At 41.7% G+C, this 26,791-nt stretch overlaps 1 protein-coding gene across 3 annotated transcripts; it reads right to left on the reverse strand.

The window, feature by feature from the left end:
* Positions 1-26: 26 nt before the first annotated feature.
* On the reverse strand, positions 27-24,877 carry LOC307013697 (nardilysin-like). Of its 3 annotated transcripts, none has more exons than XM_079641233.1 (32): positions 24,784-24,877; positions 22,963-23,173; positions 22,218-22,455; positions 20,940-21,021; positions 20,060-20,213; positions 18,849-18,922; positions 18,598-18,693; positions 18,280-18,402; positions 15,266-15,323; positions 14,501-14,574; positions 14,056-14,125; positions 13,740-13,817; positions 12,115-12,235; positions 10,429-10,487; positions 10,007-10,061; positions 9,796-9,900; positions 8,336-8,459; positions 7,934-8,020; positions 6,711-6,830; positions 6,086-6,137; positions 5,520-5,670; positions 4,393-4,520; positions 4,015-4,177; positions 3,788-3,819; positions 3,388-3,526; positions 3,135-3,182; positions 3,004-3,056; positions 2,162-2,245; positions 1,830-1,920; positions 1,452-1,568; positions 957-1,046; positions 27-848 (listed from the first exon to the last, which is right to left on the reverse strand). In XM_079641233.1, the coding sequence occupies exons 1-32, from the start codon at positions 24,860-24,862 to the stop codon at positions 621-623; spliced, it is 3,384 nt and encodes a 1,127-aa protein (XP_079497359.1). In that variant the 5' UTR covers positions 24,863-24,877; the 3' UTR covers positions 27-620. The 3 variants fall into 3 exon arrangements, with proteins under 3 accessions (XP_079497359.1, XP_079497361.1, XP_079497360.1); XM_079641235.1 differs by lacking the exon at positions 24,784-24,877 and adding an exon at positions 23,799-23,964 and having other exon boundaries at positions 22,963-23,138; XM_079641234.1 differs by lacking the exon at positions 24,784-24,877 and adding an exon at positions 23,799-23,964.
* Positions 24,878-26,791: the final 1,914 nt, after the last annotated feature.

The raw sequence follows: 26,791 nt of genomic DNA on the forward strand, positions 1-26,791 counted from the left end.
GTGAGCATGTTAATGTATTCATTCACTCATCACTCATTGATTTATTCTCTTTGCAGTTGTTATACCATGGCATGATTCAGGTCAGCTTATAACAGCAGGGCACAGCAGAGCTTGAAATCCAGCACACGATCACTCGAACACACACGTCTGGAGTTCAAAGGACTCAGCATTTCTGCAGTTTCACAGTTGATTTGTCTTTTTAAAAAGGGTATTAGACTCAGTCAGGAATTCTACACAAACAGCGGTTAAGACAGGGATTCTGAGTTGTAATGGCAGCAGAGCTCAGAGAACCGAATAAATGAAAATTTGATTGAAAAGATTTTCCGTCAGAGTGGGATGGAGAAATAGATAGAGTGCCCCTACACACTCGGTGTATTAGGATATAAAATAATTGAGTTTGAGAAAGCAGAATAGATTATTACTTAGCTAAAAGAAAACCACCATCATTTCTTGGCTTTTTGCCTAAACACAGTGTGGGTAAAAACTACAGCTGGGCTCCAGAGTCCCGGTCCAGAGTTTCAACCTTCTTTCACCTCCACATATTAAGTGTCTGCATCACTAATAAGTCTCTGAACGTGGCGAAGCCCAGCCATCTGTCTGTCTCACAGTCCGAGCAGAGTTTATTCCAGTATCTTGTGGTAGGGGAAGAGAGGTAGACCTGCGGTGAAAGCAGGGATGTCCATGATGGCAGCCGTACCCGCCATCTTGGGCGAGGGAGGAAGGAAGGTGACCTTCGACACCTCGCCGTACGTAGAGCCACTCACATCATCCTCTTTGTCCTTCTTTCCCTCTTGTTTCTTACCACCACCACCATCCGAATCGTTCTCTTCAGCACCAAATCCCACCACCTTTAGGAGACAGGGACACATTTCATGTTTTGTGACATTACGCCAAAAATACAATACAAATCACATCTCTCTCTCTCTCTCCTCATACAAATCAAAGGTTTTGCTTACATGCACGCTGAGCTTGCGGCTAGTTTCCCCTCGATGTTCTTTGAACCAGGACGCCAGCTCCACCCTGGTCATCTGCTTCAGAGCCTCGATCTAAACACACAGAAACACCAATGGATCAAACACTTGGACTGAATGACAAGTGCCTTTCATTTAAAAAGGTAAAAACGCCAACTTTAAATCAACAGTGAATAAAGTGATCGTGCCAGGAGACGTTCATAGTGATGACTCTTCACCCCCACATTTCAGTCTGTTTATCTTGTTATAAATGAAGATTAGAATGAACAAACTAAAGGACGAACGCCTTCAAACAAATAATATGAAAAACGATGGAAAACGGCGATAATTTGTATAAAATAATAATTCAATTTAAAAACATTTGTAAAATTAGTAAAAATTACAGTTACTTTGGCAAGTGTGTGTGTGTGTGTGTGTGTGTGTGTGTGTGTGTGTGTGTGTGTGTGTGTGTGTGTGTGTGTGTGTGTGTGTGTTTCTCACCTCTCTGTTGAGCCTATCAAAGACAAACTGCTGTGTAACCACCTCGGCCCAGTTCCTGTCCACCTCCTCCCCGAGGTGTGTGTCCTCACACTCCTTCAGCTTCACTAAAGCGGTCACCTGTACAAAAAAACATGCCACACACACAATATTACAGTTTGTACTTACTTTTTTGACTTCCACAATTATTTGAACATTTAAAGTACAACAGCAAGTACAAGTGGGTCTAACATTTTAAAGAAATGTGTTATTACATCACCAAGGTAACTTGTAAATACACTTTTGTCATTTCTCAAACTTTTACTATGATTTTCTTTACCTTTCTGCTTCTGCATGATAAAAAGGAGCAACAGACTCATGAATACACACACACACACACACCTGCGTTTTAAAGGCCTCCTCAGTCAGCGCATCGAGCAACTCCCCAAATGAAACCAGAAACTCTTCAATCTTTGACTCCACCAGCTCCGTACTGAGAAAAAGAGTTCACGAGAGGTAAGAGATATATATAATACACTATAGGGTGCGTTTGATTCCTTTAGTCGTTCATCAGATCCACCGCTGCTCTCCTTCCAGGACCAGAGAGATGGATTGTAGCTTGGGTTTGGGCGAACAGTAAGATAAATTATACCTTGGTTTTGGGAAATGCGGTTAAGATAAATCTTATCTTGCCTTCGGGCAAATGAAAGGTTATGATTGTGTTGCAGACTCACTTGAACTTTGTGGCTTGTGTTTCCACGGTGACAGAGAAACCCAGAACACCTGAGGTGTTCCTGCAGGTCGGGTAGACATGGTACCTGTAGAGGGAGGCATCAAAGGAGACGGAAACAAATAAAAAGGTGTTGAGAAACACAAAAACGGAACAGAGACGGATCAAAAATAACTAACCAGGCAGTTCAGTTGAATTAGTTTCCAAAAGATAAGTCCCACCTGACTTTCTCTAGCAGGTAGTCGACACTTAAACCATTAGAAGATACCGTTTGAAATGTGGTAAATGTAAATAGCGTTTTACATCAGCTAAGAACCGCCTTCAACCAGATGAGGTTTGTTTTTCTCTGAACCTTCATAATAATTATAATTTTGTATTAATAAATAAACGTCCCTTATAAAGACAAAGACATTCAGCCACAAAATAACTCAAATGTCTTCAATTTGCAAAAATAAATAAATAACACTTTTAAAAGAATTGATAAAACCATGAAATGGTTCAAAACAAATGTAAAAAGTTATGAGAATTACAATTGCTGTACACGTTTTGTACTCTTGCCTTGAACAAAATATGCAAAATGAATGATTAATGATTACAATGTGTTTCACAAAAAACAAAAACACATAAAAAGACAGATATGAAAAGTAAAACGATATAATTATTCTTTTAAAAGACACAAATAAAAGCAAATGTAAACATGAACCAAATGAACAGTTGAAACTATTGACAGTAAAACATTGTCATGATTTCTTAAAAATTATAAATAATATTTAAAATAAAGTATAAACATATAATTACAGTTCTTAAAAAGAGGCAAAGCTTTGTTTAAAACATAACCACCCTCACCCGAGAGTCTCTTTGGTCCTGAGGAAGTCAAAGCAGGGCTCCTCCATGTGCATCTGAAAGAGAACAACGATTCAGAGAAGCTCGGAGGAACGACGGTGAAAGAACACATGGATGTAGAAAAGTAAACGCACCACCAGCAGCTCCATCAGCGTGTGCTCCCTCAGGTGCTTGAGGCCAGACTAGATCAAAAGAATAAATAAACAAGCGTGAGTCAAACAAATGAGAGCATGTTGAAGAGAGTGAAAGATATGAAGGACCGTTGAGCGGCAGGGGTGTGTGTGTGTGTGTGTGTGTGTGTGTGTGTGTGTGTGTGTGTGTGTGTGTGTGTGTGTGTGTGTGTGTGTGTGTGTGTGTGTGTGTGTGTGTGTGTGTGTGTGTGTGTACCTGGTAGTAAACAGTGATCTCAGAGTTGGCGTCTCCCTTATTGAGAGATTTGACCTTACAGATGTGCTGCTTCATGGGGAGCTCCACCACTCTGAACATCACCGGCACCTCCGCTGGCAGCTTGGAGAACTGCAGCTTACTGACAGGGAACATAAAAAAGGCGAACAAAGGGGAGCGAGGAAGAGGGGGAAGAAAGAAAGGAGGTGAGGTGGAGAGGAAGAAAGGAAGGAGGTCAGACGTTGGAAGGAAGGGAATGGAGGATAAAGTTTACAGGGGATTCATAGAGTGAACAACCGAAGCTAATGAAAATGACTTCTGTATGGCGGCAAACAAATCCATGTGATTGTATAGTATTGGTGTTTTCATTAGGGAGTGCTTTCAGTGTAATAGCCGCCCTTACTCTGTGACATACTGCAGGAACTGCTCCGACTCCTGTGGAGGAAACACAATAAAGGATAATGAGCAGGTGAGAGATAAGAGGTGACGGAATCAGACAAAGCACGAGAACAACGTCGAGCACACTCGCAAACAATGGATGCACGTACAGAGATGGACATTAACCAATTTGTTAGCTAATCAGCGTATTGTTGTCGTTAATCAATCTACTTGTGTGTGCCATCCACTCACAGTGCCGTTAAAGTTGCCCTGCACCAGTCCCTCGGCGTACAGCTCCGATTTTAAACTACGGCTGAACTCCATCAGCTCTTCGATGGTGAGACCGGCTGTTAGAGCCTGATACTTCTCCACCATGGACCAGCGAGAGTTTTCTAAGATTAGCAAACGCACATCTCTGAGGAAGACGAGAGGGGGAGGAGTGAGAGAGAGAGAGAGAGAGAGAGAGAGAGAGAGAGAGAGAGAGAGAGAGAGAGGGGAAAAGAGGACACAGGCAGGAGCTTTTTACCATTCAGGTCCGTCACACGACTCACCACTAGAAGGCATCATAGACTTGAAATTGAGTCCTAAGGTAAACTTGAAATGTCAGTAGACAGAAGGTAAACAACTCACTTGCCGAGCTTCTCCGGTTTAATGAGGATGTTGAAGTAGGCTTTCTTGAGCTGCTCCATGTACATGCTGAAGACATCAGGGGCGGCGCAGAAATCAGCCAGGTGGTCAATGATCAGGTGGAACAGCAGCTGAAGACAGAACGAATGAAGAATCAGCATCTTCACCATAGTGCGTGACAACGATACAAACACCTCTGTGTGCAAGCGGACTAACTGTTGCTGAAAAGTGGATTTAGAGTAAAGGAGCAAGAGTAGCTGGAAATACATCTTTGGGAAGAATAGTTCTAGTTTTTGAAAATACATTTATTTGGTTTCCGGCCACGATTTAAAAGAAAGATTAATTGATAGTGGTTTTATGTTTGAGAAAATAATCAATCTTCTCATTCAACTTACCCCAAAAAAGGTAAACCTTTCCTTTAATGTTTTATGGACACCCATAAAGCCAATAAACTACCAACTAATGTCTGTCAGCGTGTAACACATATCAGAGCGAGAATATCCTACATGCACAATTGTATTAATTAAAAAAGGCAAATGATGACTATGTCTGTTAAGATGATCTAAAAGCCACTTTTAGAGACACTTGAATTATGCTTAATAAAAAAGATGCATAAATAGCTAATTTACCCACCTACAATAAGTTATAAACATGCAGCCAACAAGTACAAGGCAAGAAAAGTCGTTCATATGGAGCATATGGCAAAATAAGATTTTTTATTATACATATGGACTAGTAGTCTGGATCTAGTACACACAAAGGATATATAATACTATCAAATAGTATATCTATTGCACAATTTAAAACTTCAAAATACAGTACACTGCCAGAAAGACAGTTTCAGTGTCTGGTTGTATTCATATGACGGTATTTCAATCTGTGTGTGTGTGTGTGTGTGTGTGTGTGTGTGTGTGTGTGTGTGTGTGTGTGTGTGTGTGTGTGATTAGGGACTAAAACAATTATTCCCAACTTTTTATCTTGTCTTTATAGAAAATCTGATTATCCTGTGTTGAGCATCAGTTCTCTGAGCAGTGTGTGTGTGTGTGTGTGTGTGTGTGTGTGTGTGTGTGTGTGTGTGTGTGTGTGTGTGTGTGTGTGTGTGTGGGGTTTGTCCAGCTGCATTCACTTACAGGCAGTTTGTGGTTGAATCCTTTAACCTTGATGACCAGGCCGTGTTCGCCGGACGACAGTTTGTACTCCAGCTGCGCCACTTCAGCCTCATAAGCCAGCTCGGCTAGTTTGTGACCGAGAATGTTCACCAGCAGGTCAAACAACACCACACTGGAGGGAGGGAGGGAGGACAGGGGTGAGGATGGAGAGAAAGAGAGAGAAGAGTCATTGGGTAATTAGGAGGAAGGAGAAATTGAAAAAGATATTGGGAAAGGGAAATATAGCAAGGGGGAGTGAACGGTAGAGTAGGTGAGAAGGGTGAGATGCAGGGGAATCAAGAGGAACGACAACAAAAACATAGAGAAGGAGCGAAGGAAGGAAGGAAAGGGGAAGGATATAAGCAAGAGTGTAGAAGAAATGCAATAGAGACACGAAAAGAAGAATGAAGCCACGGAAAGAAGAAGGGGATTTAAATAAGGAGCAGAGAAAGAGGGAACAGACGACGGCAGAAAAGAAAGAGGTGTTAATTAGTGTTACAGCAAAAAACTAACTACTTTCACAAGACCACATGTGAGTCTGAACTTACTTCTTGGCAGATTGCTGGATTACAGGAGAGATTAGGTGGAATCTGATGTATGCTGCAGCAGGAAAACAAGAACAAACAAGTGTCAAAACACACACACACACCATGTATACATCACTTCAGGGGACATTACATTGACTTACATGCATTTCCTGGAGACTTATCCTAACCTTAACCAAAACATGCCTAACCCTAAACCTTAACCTAACCAAGTCTTCACCCTAAAATTAATGATTCCCCTCATGGGGATATCCAATTTGTCCCCATAAGGGAAGCCAGTCCCCACACGTGACTGTGTAAACAGATTTAGGTCCCCACAAGTACACACACACACACACACACACACACACACACACACACACACACACACACACACACACACACACACACACACACACACACACACACACACACACACACACACACACACACACACACACACACACACACACACACACACACACACACACACACACACACACACACACACACACACACACACACACACACACACACACACACACACACACACACACACACACACACACACACACACACACACACACACACACACACACACACACACACACACACACACACACACACACACACACACACACACACACACCTTTAGGAATTTTGAATTTGTCGTCCTTCTTGTACCACAGGCAGCCCCTGTCGCTCTCGGCTATCCGGACAGGAAACTCAGTGTCTGGGCGGTCAGACGGCTTCAGGGTGAAGTCAGTGGCTGTACAAATACACATAAACAATAAAACATCATAATCCAGCTCGGTGAAGTCTCATAAATAATGTGTGAGTTCAACAATTTAACACGTCCACTTTGGGATAAATGTGCAGCTGGATGTCAAAACTGTACAACGATGTCCCCACATCAATAAATGATTCAGTAACCCTGGGGCTAATGAGTGAACATGCATAATTTCTCCACATTTGATCAGAATTGGCAATGTGCTGTGGCCTTACACAATGTAGAAACAGAGCACAATGCCAACATATATCGGCTCTTACATTTTTGGCCAGGATTTGACCAAAGGTGCCTTGTTTGAGCGGAAATGATGACCCCCTAAAATATAACATGTCTCGACAGACTGGATTTAAATGACATGAGGAACAGCAAGTTCACCATGACAGAATATATTGACCCAATAGAGAGAGAATGGGAGGGATGAAACCCTCTTTAATGGTCACACATGCAGAGCACACAGCACACACAGTGACATGTGTTCTCTGCTTTTAACCCATCCTAGTACCAGGAGATGTTCTTCCAAGTTTGGTGACTATATCTTCTTATTTTTTTCAGATTTGACTCCACTACATTTACATAAAATGTGTCTTTGGCACTGGCAAATAAAACAGCACTCGCCATGCACAGAACAACATACAATTCACACAAAAAGAAGGAAATTGCCTCTTAAAGTGACTAATGGTTGTAATAATAAAAGTGCTGAGTGGTTTGCTCTTCCACTCGCTTAGGGTCCATTAAAATATCAGTTGTATTAAAAATAAAAAATGTAACGTACAATAAAATGAGGTGATGGTAGAATGTCCTCAGAAGGATCCGTGAGGCTTCGATAAGGGGCTCAAGGTGTGCGTTTGAATATATATGTGTGTGTGTGTGTGTGTGTGTGTGTGTGTGTGTGTGTGTGTGTGTGTGTGTGTGTGTGTGTGTGTGTGTGTGTGTGTGTGTGTGTGTGTGTGGCAAGCAAAAGCACAAACTGCAGTATCAATTATTCTTCATGATCATCTAATTGGACACTTTTTCAGATATTCAAAGCAGTTTTGGGGCACAACAACTCCCCCCTCCCGTAGTGCTGAGAGTTGATCACTCACCAATGAACTTGTTTTCGACAGGAAGTGAGAGTTCACTGCTGAGCTCCAGGTTTCCGGTCCACCGATCCATCCACTCCTGCTGGACGTCTGTGTGTGCGAAGGGAAAAATAATACAATAAAAATAAATATTATATGAAGTTCACATTCATGTTTGGAATTGAGTGACCTTAACATTTGATTCCAACTCAAATGAAAGATTGTTTTTTATTTATTTATTGAAGCGCTGTCCCAACACTATTGTTCGCCAGCTAAAAGACAGAGATAAATGTTGGCATTTCTGCTGCCGGCTGGCCTGAATATCACCACACAGGGGGAAAAAGACAATGTATTCACTGAATGCCTACGTTGTGGGAAGGAGCTGTTACACCGACAGTAGACAAACACACACACACAGAAACACACCCTCCACGTTGTATTGAGTGCCAAACCACTTCTCCCGGAGGGGACAATGGCCCTCATGTTCTGGGGACAGCAGCATCAGGTTGGCTTTCTCAGGGTTGAGGAGGGACAATGCTGCACTGATCACCTGCACACACACACACACACACACAAACAGGTAAAGTTAACTTTCCAGGAAAAAGTAGAATTTTTTTTTTTCAAATGACATGTTTATGTGAAAACAATTTTAGCCGTCAATCACCATAACAAGCACCAAAAACGTAAGAAGTTACCGTCTTCTCAGAAAAATATGCAAATTAACTTCTGACAGTGACGTTTGATGCAAAGTAAAAATCACCGATAAAAGACAGATAACTCTAGAAAATATTTTTCCGCTTACAAAGAATTTTAGCTCAGAAATCATTAACATATCAAAAAGAAAACATACTATTCTTTCCATTTGAGTGAAGCGTTTCATTAAAAAAAAAATCTAGGGGAGAAGGGGGTAAGTTGAGCCAGTGGGTAAGTTGAACCACCCCCTGTAACCAGGCAACGCCTTATAGTTGTAATCAAGTGACCAGAAATTATGCAAGCTCCACATTTCTCATTGCCTGTGAAAGAGAGATACTCATTGTGGTCTGGTGAGTAAACGTTTTTTGCTTGTCAAAGTACATTTTCTAGATGTCAGCTATATCAGCTGTCATGTAAAAAAAAAAAGTATCCAAGTTTAAACACACATATTGTATGTGTTGATGTGTTGGCAGCGTATTAAACCATGTGAATCATTAAGCTAAAGATGACTCTGAATTTTAATGCTAGGCTATTTTTCTAAAATGGTGGCTATGGGGTAAAGTGAACCATGGGCCTTGGGGTAAGTTGAGCCAGTTTTTCCAATGGAGAAATTAATGAAAGTAGGCCAAGTTGATAATACGAGCTCATTGTAGGCTACATTTAAAGTTGAATGTACCCTGTGTTTCATTGGTAAGATGTATGAAATTGTATCACCATTTGTATGATTACTTTTCCTTTCAACATGTTAAAAAAAAAACAATCGGAATTTATATTAAAAATATTTGAAAGACTAAGCTTGTATTTGCTTTGTTATTTATTGTTTATAATTACCTTTAAGATTTGTTGTAGGTATGCCCAGGTTTGAACAGGTATGCCCAGGTTTGAACCGTGGTTCAATTTATCCCCTGACCTGGATCAACTTACCCCTACACTTGAGCCACAAGACTTCTTTTTTTTTTTTAAGAAGTAATATTTTCACTGCCCTTGATCAAATATTAATTATTATCATTGCCATTGATATTATACATCCTGAACTATAGGTGTTTTTTTTTCATTTTTAATATGTGTAATTTCTCCTTGCTTAGAGGACAGCATAACTAAAAATGGCTCAACTTACCCAACTCTCCCCTACTCTAAAGTAAGGACTATTTGAGAATAAAACCCTGAAAGGATTCATTTGCTGAACTACTTACTGTCGGGTCGTACTCGAACATCAACTGATCTCCGGTCAGGAAGTCTTCTTTAGGGAACACCTGCAAGTTCTCACAGATGTCCTCGACGTACTCTATAGGGTCATTCTGACAAAGAAGAGATCATTGTCACTGGTAAAGACAAACCCTTCACTAAATAGCTGTTAGTCCCACCGTTTTCAAATACAGCAGCACGTGATGTTTGGATTCTTACCTGCTCCTGGTAGTGAAACTCGTTGGCTTCAATCTTCTGAATCTCCTCATATATTCTGAACGCATGAACAAACAGACTGAATTATTACCTTCACGCCTCCCAGACAGGAGCTCAGACGTTACCACATCAATACTGCTTAAAGCAACATCATAATAATAAAGCTAAATATTATTTAAAAGAGCAAACAAACCAAACACATAAACCTGTCTGGTATAATGCGGTATTAACTACCTCCTACCAAAAAAGCCAGAATATAGAGTGTGTGTGTGTGTGTGTGTGTGTGTGTGTGTGTGTGTGTGTGTGTGTGTGTGTGTGTGTGTGTGTGTGTGTGTGTGTGTGTGTGTGTGTGTGTGTGTGTGTGTGTGTGTGTGTGTGTGTGTGTGTGTGTGCGCGTGTGTGTGTGTGTGCGTGTGTGTAAATGCCTTTGCTGTGGTCCGAGTGTCTGCAGCATCTTCAGGTACTGGAACACCAGGTGAGTCACCTGTTACACACATAAATAAGAATATCGTTTAGTTTAAATTAATTATTTTGTTTGTAAAAATGGCTGTAAAATTCCTCTTTTTCACCATGATAATGGAGCTTAAGTGAAACGTATTTTTGCATTTTGAAAAACCACAAAGATAACACCGATAGTTGCCAAAGTTGTTGTAAGACTTTTTGATTACAGTCATTAGAATAAGCTGGGACAATTACACTGAAAAGGTGTCCACATATAATACTAAATAGGAAGTAATGTGTCTATTTGCCCCTTTTAGAGATTCAAACATGTAAATGAGAATGCCACCTCTACCTTTGTGAATAAAGAGTCATTATTATTAACTGGGAACAACAGTTCCCTGTTTGTCAGCAGAGAATAGAGGAAGAGACGCATGTCAAAATAATTGCTATGGATGAGTGGATGTCACCGAGTAAAGACAACTGTAATTATAGAGACATGTGAGTGGTATCAATCTTTTCATACAACTCCTGGCAATTAAGTGAATCAGGGCTACTTCTTTAAAGTGCTTTAGATAAAAAGGAAACCGCATCCTCAAGGCTTAAGCAGCGTGTATTCCGCAGTCATCAATGCGAGTGTGTTTATTTTATTTTTTATCAGACAACCTTGCTCCTATTGGATGAGAGGCGACTGCCTGTTTAACACATGCATTGTCATAGCAACTGATAACACAGATGGCTCCCCTTAGAATACCTGTTGTATAAATGAAGAACAGAACAACCAGCTGGGTCCATTCGTGCATGCAACTTATACTGAGACCAGTGTGAAGAACTGGCTCACTTTGATCTGACCACAAATGGTTTGGATCATGCAATATCAGAATCGTCCTGCAACGGGAACATTTACGTTTTCACCAACGGAAGTATAGTGCAGATAAAGTCAAGAGGATAGACCTGCATACTAAAAAATAACAAAGTAGGCCTATTTTAGTAGTAGCAGCAGCAGTAGTATGTATTTATATATGTTTTAAAGTGTCCATTTACAATTATAGAAGTAGCTGGTACCGTTAAAGCTTAAATTGCTTGAGGGTATATTTCACAAAGTTTTCTATTCACAGGCAGTATTATTGCACAGTCTGTGGCCGTTTCTCAATCTCGAGGAAACTGGCTTCCAAGCCAATATTTTAAGGATGCTACGTCATCGAGTGCCGCCGAAGGACTGTTCCAATCTCCAGCATACTTGGAATTCCACCGAGGCCGCGTCCTTGGTTTGGGGGTAATTTCGAGGCTGCACATGGGTAGACTTCGCGTCCTTAAAATCCCCACAATGCTTTGCGCACGGACCAATTTCCCCAAATCTGTGGCGGAAAATGTAAGGCTGGACCTCTCATATGACGCACACCTGCACACTTGCTCGCCTGTTCCACTCTTCGTTTTCAAATTGCCAGGAAGGATTCTTACCTAGCTTCTGAAGCAAGTGACTCGGAAGACATGTGCTACCACGCAAGCATCCTCGTGATTGAGAAAGGGCATATGTGTGTGTGGTGGTCTACGAGGGGCCGTGGTGGGGATATTGGCTGAAGATTAATGTGTAAACTGTTAGCTGTTCAGTGTCAAAGTGTTTCCATGGCTCCAAAGGGCAAACAAATCATAAAAAAGCGATCTTTCTTTACCTCGTAGAAGTTTTGGAAACCTTCATCAGTGAGAGTGATGGAGATGGAGAAGATGGAGTAGGTGGTGTTCTGGTCGAAGCCTGTTTCACTGTTTCCTCCATATAAATCCAGAGCCCAGCACCTACAGACACACAGCATTTAATTAAAGAAACACGTGTTTACTGCCAGTAAATAAGTTATTGACTACCATAAACTGGAAAGAGAATGCACATTAGGAGTTGAAATATGTGCAGGAGGCCAGTAAGTAGAAAATATGGCACTTGATGTTTCTTGATGGCAGACAATTTAACAAACACTTTTGCGATCCCACTGAGGCACTCAGCGTGGCTTTACAAATCCCAGAATGAAGAACACACATCATTCGTTTATGGGTTTGTGTTATTTAAAAAAAAAGGATGAGAAACAACGTGCAGGGGTTTGAGATGTTTTAGAGCTGGGTTGTTCGTCACATCATGTCTGCTTCCATCTGCATAAAGACATGTTGTAGTGGTTTGATGGTGCACTTTAACAGCTGCACTGCATTACCAAACAAGCAGAAAAGATGTTTACTGCAATGGATCAAACCAAGCCAGTTCTGATCTCTGAAAGTTTCACACTGACTGCACTGAAATGAACTCAAACCAGTGCTGTGTAGTAAACAATTATATTATATAAATTCATCCCATCCTGCAGAAACACCGGTATTGGCCTTCAATCTATGAAGAAAATCTTTGTGTACAAAATCTTTTCAGCAAATATTTCTTTATGTTTATTTTGAAAATATTTTAAGGTTGTTCATCGATGCTTTCACGTGATTTAAAAAATGAGGTTTCTAAAAAATAATCATCAGTAATGTTGATTTAATGACCAAGCGGGTTGAGTAATTAAATAGCTAGAAAAAATAATTCTGAAAATGTGATCACTTTACCGTAACGCAACCTTCAAAACCAGGTAAAGACTACATTTATGGTGTTACACTTTCCACTTGATCTACTCCATGAATACAATGAAATAATCATATACAGCATACTACTACTTTTAGGCATCTGTTCAGTAGTGCAGCAAATAGTGTGTGTAATGGACATATACTGCACAAGGGCAGACCTTTCCCCAAAACGTTACTGCAGGGTACAACAATGGCCCAGTTTCAGTCCAGCCTCTCTGCCCTCGGCGTTATGATTATCTGAACTCAATAAAACCAGCGTCTCTACTGCCTCCGCAGTTTAGCGCGCCTGGGAATTCACAACGAGTACACTCAAGTTTCAATGTTGTCATTTATCAACAATTGCAATGAGCACACACGGTGAATAGGAATATTCCATCAAACTCTCCAAGTGGTGCCGATGGTGAAGGCAGCGTTGGGTGAGATCGTGGCGTTGTGGGACTACAGAGGGGTTCGTCGCATCACTTTCCCACTTAGCAGCAAGAGGCTGAAATGCTCTCGTACATCCACATCCAGAGAGGAGGATGTATGAATCGCATTGTGGAGTGGGCTGGCAGAGTGTATACTTTGAAGATTGGGCTCGAGCACTTAGAGCTCAGAAAAGCCAGTGTCATGTATACCCGGCAAATTGAAGACCTTTTAATTGGGTTTTTGGAGAGCCCTCAAATCAGCAAAACAAACAGACAGAGGCAAAAACACTCACTTCTTCCTGAGCACTGAGAGGATGCTTCCTGTGCCTTCATGGCCAATCAGCCAAGAGATGTAGTGGAGAGGCTTCACTCTGAAAAGAGGGGGGAAGAACAACATGAAAAGGAGAAACAAAAAACACATTGATGCACTCCTTTTACAAACAGAGCAGAGTATGGCTGGTCTAATTCTGATTATACAGTATGAAGAGGCTGCACTCTGGAGACCGAAGACATTGAAAGGAAAGAGAAACAAACCGTTGATGAAATGTAAGGTATGTTTCATTCATGTGGCATGCACCGTGTATTATAAATGTACAGTATGCGGCTCACCTGTAGTATTTCTCCTGAGGGGGGAGCGCCCAGGTGATATTCAAAGCATGGACTTTCCTGACTGGGACGACTACAAACAAACAGGAAACAGCATGATTTAAGGATAACTTCACTTTTGCTTACTATATATTACTGCTCGGTTGTGTTTCCTCAACATTTGAGCCTTGTAAACAAGTAAAACTAAATCTGCAGCATTTAATTAGTTTGCAAGTGTTCACACATTCAACCAAAGAAATGATAATTTCCAGATTGCTCCAATTAAAAAAGGGTTTTTAGAGGTCAAATTCCCTCGTCTATATTAATTTTCCACATAGATAGGCGGACAACAAAAACAAACATGACAGCACGGCTAGAGGTCAAATTCTCAATTATTTCAAAGAAAAAAGGCACAAGAACCGAGACAAGTCTGAGATAAGAATAGATAGAAAACAGGATTGCTCAGTACCTCTGTAGAGCTTGTTAAAGGCTGCTGTGCCGAAAGGATCAGGCATGTCAGAGAAATCTGGCTTGGACAAAGCACTGTAAACACAAAAGAAGAATTATTATAGGAAGCAGAAACAGTAAATTACACAATTAAACAACACCAATATGTCACTTAATACGTCTTAACGCACCATAATGCTTTTTCATGAGACTAAAAATCGAATTGCTTGTATTTTTTTTAAAACCAGCAGAGAGCACTTTGGTAATTACACCAATTATTTTTATAGATAAGAGCTAGAGATAATTTAAAACGTTTAGTTTAAAACTGTTCGCAATTAACACTTACATAAAAAGCACCTTGCTTCTGCTCCTGAGTGTTAACTTCTCATTTGTTTTGAGCGTGATAAATTGCATTCATTTAAAAGAGTTATTGCTTAAATATATAGCATAGATAAGAGAAATGTTATCAACCCAAACAGGTGAAACGGTTTCGCAGCACCGTGATATGCATGGGAATTCTCTGAAAAAGATAACCTGCCACAGACAGTGACTCATAAAGCGCACAGAAGTGGATTTCTCTGAGAAAAACGAAATGATTAAACTCTAGGGAGAAATTATACCCTTCAGGTGTATGATGCTAGGGGGGGGGGGGGGGGAGCTGGGAGAGAGACGGAGAAGGGCTTGACATTTAAATTTGAGCTAAGTCTCAAAGGATTTTCAGACTCAATCTACATCACAGCAGCCGCCCATCATCACGCTGACTGAGAGCCTCTTCTCCTATACTCACTTGTTCGGCACCTTGCTGAAGATCTCTCTCACCCACTTCTCCAGAGTGTCCAGCGTCTCTAAAGGACAGAGCCGGTGAAGGAGCATTAATTAGAGTTCAAGTGCATCTCAATAATTCTCACTGAAATGCAGTGTGTTTGTTTCAAAGCATTGACTTCATTTACGAAGGCACAATTCATTATTATTTTTCCAACTATTATCTGTTGTGGTCAACGGAGTGATGAAAGGCCACCACTTTGTGTTATAAACTTTAATGTACTTAATAATGCACCTTTTTACTGGTGTCTTTTTTACATACCTAAGGAAGAAAGTAGTCAAATGTAATTAAAATCCATTAAACTGCCAAATTTGATTTACCGGTACATATATTTAAAAACTACTCAATTCATTTGAAAGAAAAAGCAGTCTTTTATTGACATACAGTTGCAAGAAAAAGTATGTGAACCCTTTGGAACTTCCTGGATTTCTGCATAAATTGGTCATAAAATGTGTTCTGATCTTCATCTAAGTCACAACAATAGACAAACACAGTCTGCTTAAGCTAAAACCACACAAACAATATGTTTTTATTGAACACACCATGTAAACATTCAAAGTGCAGGGTGGAAAAAGTATGTGAACCCTTGGATTTAATAACTGGTTGACCCTCCTTTGGCAGCAATAACCTCAACCAAACGTTTCCTATAGCTGCATATCAGACCTGCACAACGGTCAGGAGGAATGTTGGACCATTCCTCTTTACAAAACTGTTTCAGTTCAGCAATATTCTTGGGATGTCTGGTGTGAATCGCTCTCTTGAGGTCATGCCCCAGCATCTCAATTGGGTTGAGGTCAGGACTCTGACTGGGCCACTCCAGAAGGCCTATTTTCTTCTGTTGAAGCCATTCTGTTGTTCATTTACTTCTGTGCTTTGGGTCGTTGTCCTGTTGCATCACCCATCTTCTGTTGAGCTTCAATTGGTGGACAGATGGCCTTAAGTTCTCCAGCAAAATGTCTTGATAAACTTGAGAATTCATTTTTCCGTCGTTGATGGCAATCTGTCCAGGCCCTGAGGCAGCAAAGCAGCCCCAAACCATGATGCTCCCTCCACCATACTTCACAGTTGGGATGAGGTTTTGATGTTGGTGTGCTGTGCCTTTTTTTATCCACACATAGCGTTGTGTGTTCCTTCCAAACAACTCAACTTTGGTTTCATCTGTCCACAGAATATATCCAGGTGCAACAATGTTTTTTCTGGAAAGCAGTGGCTTCCTCCATTTTATGACCAACTTATGCAGAAATCCAGGTAATTCCAAAGGGTTCACATACTTTACATAACGGTACATTAGGATAGTATGCATTTTCTTACGCAATAACCATTCAATGCATTACAAAACATCATGTAATCCAACATACTTAAAAATATGTTATTCAATATAGCTGTTTAATTGTAACTGGTACAGTCCCTCCATCCTGCGTGGGACTCAAATTACACACCCAGGGATTACTAGGAGGATGCATGCATGTGTTTCTGATTGATAAAAGCCTCCCTGTTTACTGAGCACTCTCCTACAGCAGGGCTATCGATACTAACAGTATCAGCAGCCATATCAATATGTCGTTTGGATCTGTCTCATGCAAGATTATGTTTTGAACAAATGATCTCTGCTCTCTGTGCAAACACTCTTTGCTCCAGGAAAAACACTCCCGCCCTGCGCGCAGCATGAGTTCAGATCGTGATCGAAAGCTCACAGCATGATGGAAAAAGGCCAATTATTGACTTTATTCTTTAATAAAACAATGCGACGCAATGAGTCTTTTCAGCCCAGTTTGTTTGTCTGCTCTGTAAATGGATACAGCGGCTGCTCTTACATTGCTCAAGGAGTTTCTATGCCTAGTTGATTAGATACAAGGGCTGAACCCTTAAAGGAATAATAACTTAAAGCTGCTAAAAATCACTATTTCTATATCAACAATGGAACAAATGAGTGGGTTGTGTGAAAGTAATTTCTCATACAGAGAATAATGCAGTTCCCCTCAGCACTTGAGTGTGTGTTAGCGTCGTCCAGCTCACTGTTTTTGCTTTGCGGCTGGCAACTTCACCGTTTGGCTGCAGTCTCACCGTTCTAATCAGGACTTTCTCCCGCCGTGGCTGAGCCAGAATAAAAGAAAAACACGTTGTACAGTACCTGCCTAGCATCGAACGGCAGAAAGACAAAGTTAGCGCCCCGCTGGTGAATTTAATGGAGCAATTAGCAGCTAAAGAGGAAGAGAGTTGCCTCAGGAGCAAGTGGTGACCAAAATAGAGTGGGATTTGTCCACTTAATTTGAAAAAAAAGCAGTGTTTGCTGTATCCACTTCACAAAAGATAATAATATCTGTTGTTTACAGCTGGGTGCAATGCCTGAGAGCAACCCAAGTCAGTAACTGCTGTATACGGTGGCAGTTCCTTTCAAATTTCGCTGATTGTAGTTCAACCTTGTGTCAAGTTGTAATTTGGTCAGTTGTCATACTTCCTTATTACCTACAAATAAAATGGTGGTGGTCTAATTACAATAACACCTTTATATCATTTGAGATTTGTGAGCTGAAGACGGATTTTATATAGCACAGAAGGTCCCAATCGGAATACACAAGAAGGCAAATATGTCAGCTGTGTTGTGAGGAGGATTTTTTTCTCTGCACAAATGTCAACACCAGTCATTGCTTTAGTTGCCTGCAGTAGTTAATTAGCCGTGTGATATTTTCTGTGAAGGCTGAAGACACGTGTTAGATGTTCTGTCTCCGACTATGTTTCTGAGAAATATCGCAATTTGAGTTAATTCAGGAATGATCAACCACAGTCGGCTGAACATGGATGAATCCTTATTAGAGCTGCGAGTAATTATTGTTTTAATTGTCTATTAATCTACAGATTGCTTTTTCAATTAACTCATTATTTGTATGGGATTATTAAAAAAAAACAATTTCAATTTCTGTCATTCTTCTAATAAGGCTTCTTCTACACGTATAATAAATGTAATGGATTTTCCTGACCTTTGGACTGCACAGCCAGAGTCATGTAGTGGGCAGAGTAGTGTTTCTTCCAGAAAGCACGCAGCCGCTTATAGACATTGATCTTCTTCTCCTTTGGCTCCTGCTTCAGCGTCTGGGCATTCCCTGGTGTTGTCAAAAGTAAGCAATCAATTCAACGTTAAAACACTGTATACAAAAAAACTGTTTACAAATGCTGGGATATCAGCAAGAAAAGGGAACTTGGCGTCAGTCTTAGAACTCCTGTTTGCTATTGCTGAACATACCCCAAGGAGGCCCTGTGTGTATTGTGTGTCCCAGTAGTTGTGTTTACCAACTCACCCCAGCAGAATTTGCCCATAGGGTGTCCAGGTTTGGCCAAACTGCCGAACAGCATCTCCTTCCTGTGGGAGTCTGACGGCTTAGCCAGCTGGTACTCTGACAGGGTGGAGGAGAGAGGCAGAAACATTTGAGACGACAGAGAAAGACGGTGATGTGCGTGAAGAGCTGCGAGAGGAGAGCTCAGCTACGCAGAGGTTTCAAAGATGTACTCCAAATACAAAAAGGTGAACATTTCAGAAACCAAGACTCACCACTGTCCACAGCCTCCACCTCCCTGTCGATGGCATCACGGATCATCAGAGGGCAGATGAAGAACTGAGCCCACCTAAGAAGGGGAAAGCACAGAGAGGATATAATCAGAGGCCTCATGCAGGCCAGAGATAAAGGACACAGGTCAGACTGAGGCAATCAGATGCCGACAGATAAAGACAACTCCAGGATGCTGCGCGGCTGATTGAGTCTGTATTGTTTGTCACATCAGGAGTCCGTGTTACACCATATCCTGCGATTCATCAGATTCTGAGACATGTTTTCAGCAGATTTGTTTTAAACTGTATTTTATAGGTATTGGAAACATTACAGCATCAATTTAGCAGAGCAAAGTAACAGATATCTCATTCAGCTCTAGTAAAAGTTCAATCAGATTTTAGCATTTTTACGCTTGTAGTTAGTTTGTCCTTCATCCTGCCAGCTATTCCTCTCATACATGCTCACACATACATTTGCCGACTGTCATTTTATTGGGCTATCGATCATGAAATCAGCTGTTTGAAGGGGCCCTGTTAAGTTTTTTTGGGGGGGGGTTCTCTTGCCTGTAGTATGTTATATAGGTTTTTGTGAATGTAAATGGTCTGAAAAGGCTAAAATCCCAAAGTTCCTTCAGAGGGAGGTTCTCTCCCACACACTCCCTTCCCCCTCCCTAACTTCAGTTACTTAGTGACATCAATATGTAATACTCAGGCTTCTATTGTCTAGCGCTTCAACAAATTGTACATAATAAGGATAAGGGACATCTCTAAGCTTTTGACCAATCACAACAGAGCCGACCAGCTAACCAATCAGAGCAGACTGGGCTCTGGTTTCAGACAGAGGGTGAAAAGAGGTGCTGCAGCACAGGCAGTAGGAGAACAATAAAGAGCCTTTTGAACATTAAAGCATGGAGACATGTCCCAGTAGGATGGAATAATGATAAGCAAGTCTTTCATTGTCCAAAAGACTTCAAAACTGGTAAGTGTGTTTTCTCTGCAAGTACAACTTTACCAAGAAGGGTTTCGTCATGAAGTTTGAGAAAGCTATCTCTTTTTGCAATAACAGTTTTAACATGTTCTTTGGAGTTTACTTTCTCCCCTGTTTGAGTCTCCTGTGTATTTGGTTTATCTGAAAATCATCGGACGGTTCTCCAGGAGTCCACTTCTGAAGATCAACTGCGCGGAAGATAATAAAAACTGGAAACCTCCCTCACCTGTCAAGAGCCTCTTTGAAGCTTTTCCTCTGGACGTCAAACTGGAAGATGGTCCTCTCGCAGTCGGTGGAGGCGTTGTCGCTCCCACCGTGCTTCTTCAGGAAAGCATCAAAGCCGTTCTCGGAGGGGTACTTCTCACTGCCCATGAACACCACTTGGACACAACGAAAAAAACAGTAGGGGGGAGGGAAGATAACAGTTGTAAATAAAACAAAGAAATCCACCAAAGCTCCTCCGTGATGTGACTCGCATTTGTGGTTTTCTTATTTATGTGGAAGGCTGGCCAAAAAAAACTGTGTTGCATTATATATCCCACGGTGAATTTGATTTCTCATTTGGTGACAGTTTTGATGACAAAACAGTCCATTAAAGAATGACCAATGCTTTATTAAATAATACATTTAGGATGAATACTCAACAAATACATCAGAAGAAGAGACGAATACAACCATTTTTCCACTGTGAGTAGACTGGAATGCAACCCAAAGGATATTTTGCATTTCAAAGGAAAAACTCCTTTCCTAACCTAATTTAGGTTGCATGGTGAAGGGTTTGCTGGGAAATGTGAGAAATTATTAACTGAAGTAGAAGCAGACAAATCAGGTTAAGGAAAAGAGGGTAAACTGAATAATTTAAAATAACAAAACAACTCCTGGAATGCATTAAATATGGTCGCTTTCCCTGATGTTTCCTTTTTCCGCCCACATCAAAAAGGAGAGTTTTTATTGTCAGTATCAAAAGCTGCTTATATGTTAAATGATATGGAGGTACATTTTGATTTGTGATATTAAAAAGAAGACAAAGGACTTCACTTGAAATGTGATGCAAAACATTAAATCAGAATTTCCTTTTTTTAAACCGTCCTTGGTTGATTACTTACTGTGTTCCAGAAAGTGAGCCAGGCCAGGGAGGTCATTTGGGTCGCTGAAGCTTCCCACTCCAACACACAGAGCTGCTGCAGACTGACACACACACACACACACAGGATATAGAGTCATGTTTGAGTCTGGCACTGAACTCAAAGCCTAAGTCTGGTGATTAGAAAGTCTGATATATATATATAGCTTATTTCTCTGTACCAAACCCCTTTGTTGTGAATTAAAAACAGTCAAAAAGACATGGATGAGCCAAACACTAGCACTGTGTGAGATGTTTAAGATGATTAAGAATATCTTTATGATGCAATATTTGGGTGAATTGTGTCTGAACTGCATGTTGTGCTGTATACGGTGAGTGTTGCTTTGGTTGACATTACCTAAGTCCATTTAATGTAAATTGAATGGACAATACAATAATCTGAATAAGAATCCTTCTTCTAAACCTTAACAAGAGGCACTGTGGTTAACTTTGAATCATTTCCTTGTACACTTTGCCTTGCATAGCAGCTACATTTTCGCAAGATCATTCAAAAATGTATCTCATCAGGTTTTAAGTAAGGGGTTCATGTCAGCGTCCTGTGAGGAGCTGCGCTTTGATGTGACGACACGGAAAGTCGAGTGTTTAAAACATCAATGCTGGCTCCTAAAGAGGTCTGCGTAGATGTGGCAACAGCATCAGTTATATCATAACTAGTGAGTATATATTTGTTGAAAGAAGAGCGAAGAACGACACGAAAGCCTTTACTCTATGAGCAAGATGTTTTCACTCTACAAGCTGATGGACAGATGGTTCATTCGATCACCTGCCAAGTAGTTTTTGAAAGTGCTTGACCTTTTTAAAACAGTTTCCAATGACGGCTTCTCAGATGGTTCTGTGTAGCAAACCATCTGGCGCACCAGGTTAACATACACCCTTATGTTGCTGTGAATATTCACACCAAATTTGTGTCTAAAAATAGCCTCTAATAAATGCACTATGTAAGCTACTTTTATTAATGTTGGTTACAAAAGAAACTGCCCAGGCTTTCCAAAGAACTATTGGCCTCGTTTCTTTATGAAACTTTATACAGGAATGATTGGGAATACAGCTGAGGGTTACAGACGGGGCAGGAAATTAGTATTGACATAAAACTAACAAATGAATTGTTTTGTTCTTTTTTGTGTCCTTTTTCCACAATGAAAAAAAACATATCCTTTAAGAAGCTGAAGCCTGGGTGTTTTAGGCACAGTAGTGAAAGGATATCCATTCAACAGAACCGACAAAATAAAACACTTCATACCTGCTTCTCTGAACATCTTTTCTTCTTCTTCCCCTCATCGCCATCCTCTTCTCCATCACTGCCCCCCTCCTCGTCATCCTCCTCAAACTCTTCCTCCATTTCATCTCCAGATTCATCGTCCTCCTCCTCTTCTTCGTCGTCTTCCTCATCCTCATCTGAGTCGTCGCCTTCGGACGGTGCTTGGTTGCTGTAGTCTGAGATGAGCAAAGCTCGCAGGCCGTTGTCTAGCACAATATATCTGTAGGGAGAAAGTTCAAAGCATACAGAGCAATACAAAAGTGTTTATTTCACCAGTGTTACAGCATTTATTGTTTTTACTTATTCTGAAGGGTCTGTTCAATCAGATTCTTTTTGCAGAGTGAATCTCATATCCTTTAGGACACTCTTCTACTATGATTTTCCACAGTACATTTCTCTGTGAATGGCCCACAGAGGCCTGAGGCACTGGCGTGTGCTCATAGCATGAAATCATCCCATCAAACTACAATAATAGTGTACGGATCTAGCTGGATAAGAGGCGAGACATCATTTTTAGATCTGGGTTAGTGGATCTGGGTCATTTTCTTTTACATTAATGAAAATGAGAACATTTGAGCCTGGCATGTGCATCATTGCATGTTAATCATATTACTAACGGTGAGGGAGGATAAAGGGCAGAATCGAGGAGATAATCATTTAGCAGCGTTAAAGTAAAATGAATAATACTCAGGATAGCCCCATGTAGTATGATTTTAAGTTGCTTTACCTGTACTGTTTGGGGTCACTGGGGGACTTGATGATCTCGCTGTCTCCAACATTGTCCTCTCCTCCTCCGTCCCCTGCAGCCTGGCACTGCTCCCGGGACACCTGCTCAGCATCTTCTACGGTGGCTCCACTTTGGACCGAGGCTGGGGTGATTCTGGATTTCTTTGTCTGCGGCATCTTCAGCACAGAAGATGAGAATTTTGCACTGCGGGCTGACAGCAATGCGCGACCATAAACAACAGGACAGGTCGCTTTAACCGGTAATGTTCTCCTCAGCACAGAAGCACACCGTGTCAGCCTGAACAGAGCTATGGTGAAAAGCCTCCCTGACGGATGAGTATCGTCAAAATGAAAGCTCAGAAACCAATGGGACCGAAATAACACAGAGTAACCTGGACCCCCTCTGTGGAAGAGGCCTATAGGTTTGAAACTAGACGGTTCACTCACACAGCAGCCAGCGCCCACAATACAGCTATTCACACAGGCTGTCTGGTGGTTTCGCCCTATTCAGCTTATTGTCAGCTAAAAAAACAGCCAGGCAGACCAGCCCAACCTAATGCTGAACCTCTAATATGCACAGCAAGACTCGACACAGCAAAACAAAACCAACACGAAGCAGAGTAAAAACTGCCACGAAGTATCCTATACATACAGAGAAAGAGTAATGCTTGCTACAGACAGTACAGGCTAACCAAACAACTTAGTGCAAACAAACTCGTACACATATTCTTTAAAATAGCCTTTAACACATTATGTTAACAGTCTGTTTCAAGGCAAGCCGAACTGAAACTTTAATAGCTACTTCATGAAGCCGGTGAGGCAACAATATATCCATACCTTCGCTCCTGTTTACAGCATAAGGGCCTCTGTATGTGAATACTAGTGTCTCCTCAACAAGGAACACTCTGATTGGCTGAGAGGATTCAGAGCTTCAGTAGGCTTCTCTCCGATTGGTTCTAAGCTCAATGGGGCGTGGATTCGGTGCTAACACGTGCGCGCAGGCCAGTCAGGAGTGGTTCATTTGTGATAGCTGCAGAGAAACAGACAAATAGCGGCAGCGACAAGTAGCCACCTTGATGTTACCAGCAGCTGCCAGCCATCTGTTTATGATTATGACTGCTAGATTGAGAATGTTTAACCGACCACTTGTCATAGCCAGTAAATGTAATTTCTCCCCTCATCTCCTTAGCCAGTATAGGAGGTCAGAAGTGGATTGGATGTGAATTGTCTTGTCAGCTAGCCACATGGCAGCCACAGTGAGATTGTACCCCCCACCTCTCCGCGTGCACCTGTACGAGGCACCACGCTGTGATAATAGGTTTAGGGTCCGCTAGGTGGCACACATAGGCCACGAGGGGTGTTAGGCAAATTTTTACCACTTATATTTTGAGAATTTTAAATGCTTCCAGGTATTTTTTTGAAATGGCTAACAATCTGCATTTCTTCCACAGAATTTGGTGTTTGAAATGTAAAAATGCCCTTACTCAAAGTGGTCCCCTGAGACATCAAAGTAAGACAGGTGTTGAAAAATGGTTGGGAGGGGGACTGCAGAGAAAACGGTAGGTTCTTTAAACAGATGACAATTGAGTTTAGGCACAGAGAAGTGGCTAAACCGAAGGCGAGTAAACGAAAACTAGATAAGGTTTGCTGAATTTGATAAATGATCATCTGAAAATGTCAGTAAACCTTAAATCATAGTCAAATGGTTGAAATCTTATCATGAATAAGCCACATTGACATTTGTCCAGTGCCCTTCCTCAGCTCTGCAGCGTGTTGGCATTTCACCCCTCTGCTGTGCCAATATGTCCTCCCCCTCACTCACCAACTCTCTCTGTCTGAAGCCAATCTGATTTTCCCCTGGGCTTCTGTCGGCAGAAAGAGGTGATAAACACCGCAGCCATGACAACCGGCTAGCCAGACACCCGCCTGAGTTCCCGTATCCTAATGGCTTTAACTTGGCATCCTCCCCTCCTTTAATTCACCTGCTTTTAAGGCTCTCGGGACGAAAGAAGGCGGCATGCTTCCACTACAGTTGGAGCTTTGAGCGCATTCTGTATAAGCTAATGGTAGATCTATCAACATGCAAGATGAGACACTGTTATCACTAAAACCTCCACACTGCTTAAAATAGAGCTTGATTAGTCACTGAATAAATATTTCCTCAGTCTGATTCAAATTAACAGAAATGTTAGCATATTGATTCCTAGACTTAGCTCTAGAGGAGTCAGACAGAAAATGAAAGTACTGGGCTGATTCTCACAAATATATCCTATTGATCACTAATGGAGCCCTTGTGAGAACACTTTGAATGATGTTTTCAGAGCAAAGTTCTTGCACCCGGTGTACTGTAGCAGCCCTGGTGTGAGTGCAGAGTCGTTTGCTCGGCTGAAATTGCCTGGCTGCGGTAAAAAGCAAAGATAAGCAGTCTATTAGAACTGTGTGAAAGTGCTTTTACATGCCTCACCACGTGAAAACTTTCAGAGCACAATGGCATACTCGTGTTAGTGATCGATTGGCCATCCCCTGCGAACCATGAAGGGCCCCTTTAATGCCAACACACATGGTATTTTCATGGTAATGTACATGGAATTGTCGCGGCTGCTACATGAGCTGTCGTAATTCCACCTTTTTTTCCCACTTTTGTGCCCCTCTTTATGACTGAGCTCAAATTGAAGTTCAGATCATGCACCTTAAGGCTTCTCTAGAAAAAAAAAATGTGTCTGTGTGAAAATGCAATGTAGAATGCAGCCAGCTGAATCATAGTAGGTATTATGAATTTGTCCCCTTCAAGTCAGCTTCCGAGAGAGACTTTAGAGGCAGCAGCATCGAGTCTGTACCTTACCATTCCAAGGGGGCAAGGTTCCCACAGCAACTGATTTGAATCCTAATTAAAACCGGGGATTTGATTAATGAGCACAACGATGTGCATGTGTGTATGTGCATGTCGATGTTGCATGGCTCTTTGTATGTGGCATGTGTGTGGGAGTCAGCATGTTCTTGTGAGTCACGGCGTATCTTGTGTGTATGCTAAATGAGGAGGGGGTGTTGTATGCCTATGCTTGTGTGTGTTTTCGTGTGTGTTCATGAGCCTCTGGGTAATCCTGTGAATCACTACTGTGTTTTGAGCAAGTGTTACACATGTGTGTGTGTATGTTTCATGTCTCCCGGGAGGCTTGTCCTTGCCTGCAGTACCACTGTGTGAATCAGAGGTGAGTCCTCTGGAGTTGTCCTCTGCTTTAATCTGCAGCTAATGACAGAACCACCTGCCCTCCTGGCCATCCTCCTCCCCCATATCTACCCCCTCTATCTGTTGGCTCCTCTCCCCTCTCCCTTCACCACACATCTCAGCCAGCCCCAAACTCCCAATGCTCATTGTCTCCCTTTCACTCTCTCCCACAACTAGCCTTTTATTTCCCTCCTTCCCTCCCTCTCCAGCCTCCTCTCTTCCACTTGCTTTCTACTCTTTCCCACAGAGTGCATGATGCCCTTGTCTGCCTCTCTGATTGCCTCATCCCACTGAGTAACTAGATACTGGGGGCAGTGAGGGCCCCAAAGAAACCTAAACACGTGTTAAGGGACAGCGCAACAGTATGTGAACAACGTTCAGCTTTAAGGAGATGTTCTGACCCATGCATTGGCAGGGGAGTGGAGCAAACCACGTTCCTGCTCTTGTCAGTTTGTCTGCTTGTCCTCAAGTCTGGAGTGTGTGTGCAATCACGCATGCAAGCCAGTCCCGGTGGATGTCTCGGGAACAAAAGCATAATTGGAGAGAGCTGCAAAAACGAGATGACCACCACTTCCTGCAATGTGTCCACAGTGGAAGAGAAGGA

The sequence above is a fragment of the Notothenia rossii genome (genome assembly GCF_949606895.1).
Source record: "Notothenia rossii genome assembly, chromosome: 7".
In the NCBI taxonomy this organism is placed as follows: Eukaryota; Metazoa; Chordata; class Actinopteri; order Perciformes; family Nototheniidae; genus Notothenia; species Notothenia rossii.

Bases quoted from the DNA above. Each gene is read 5' to 3' on its own strand.
- LOC307013697 (XM_079641233.1), bottom strand. From the start codon at position 24,862: ATGGCTGCGGTGTTTATCACCTCTTTCTGCCGACAGAAGCCCAGGGGA. The intron at 15,324-18,279 runs GTCAGGAAAATC...TCTGTCCTTTAG, and splicing joins TCTGGCTGTGCAGTCCAAAG to AGACGCTGGACACTCTGGAG. The intron at 4,178-4,392 runs GTGAGTTGTTTA...CGTCTTCCTCAG, and splicing joins AAACCGGAGAAGCTCGGCAA to AGATGTGCGTTTGCTAATCT.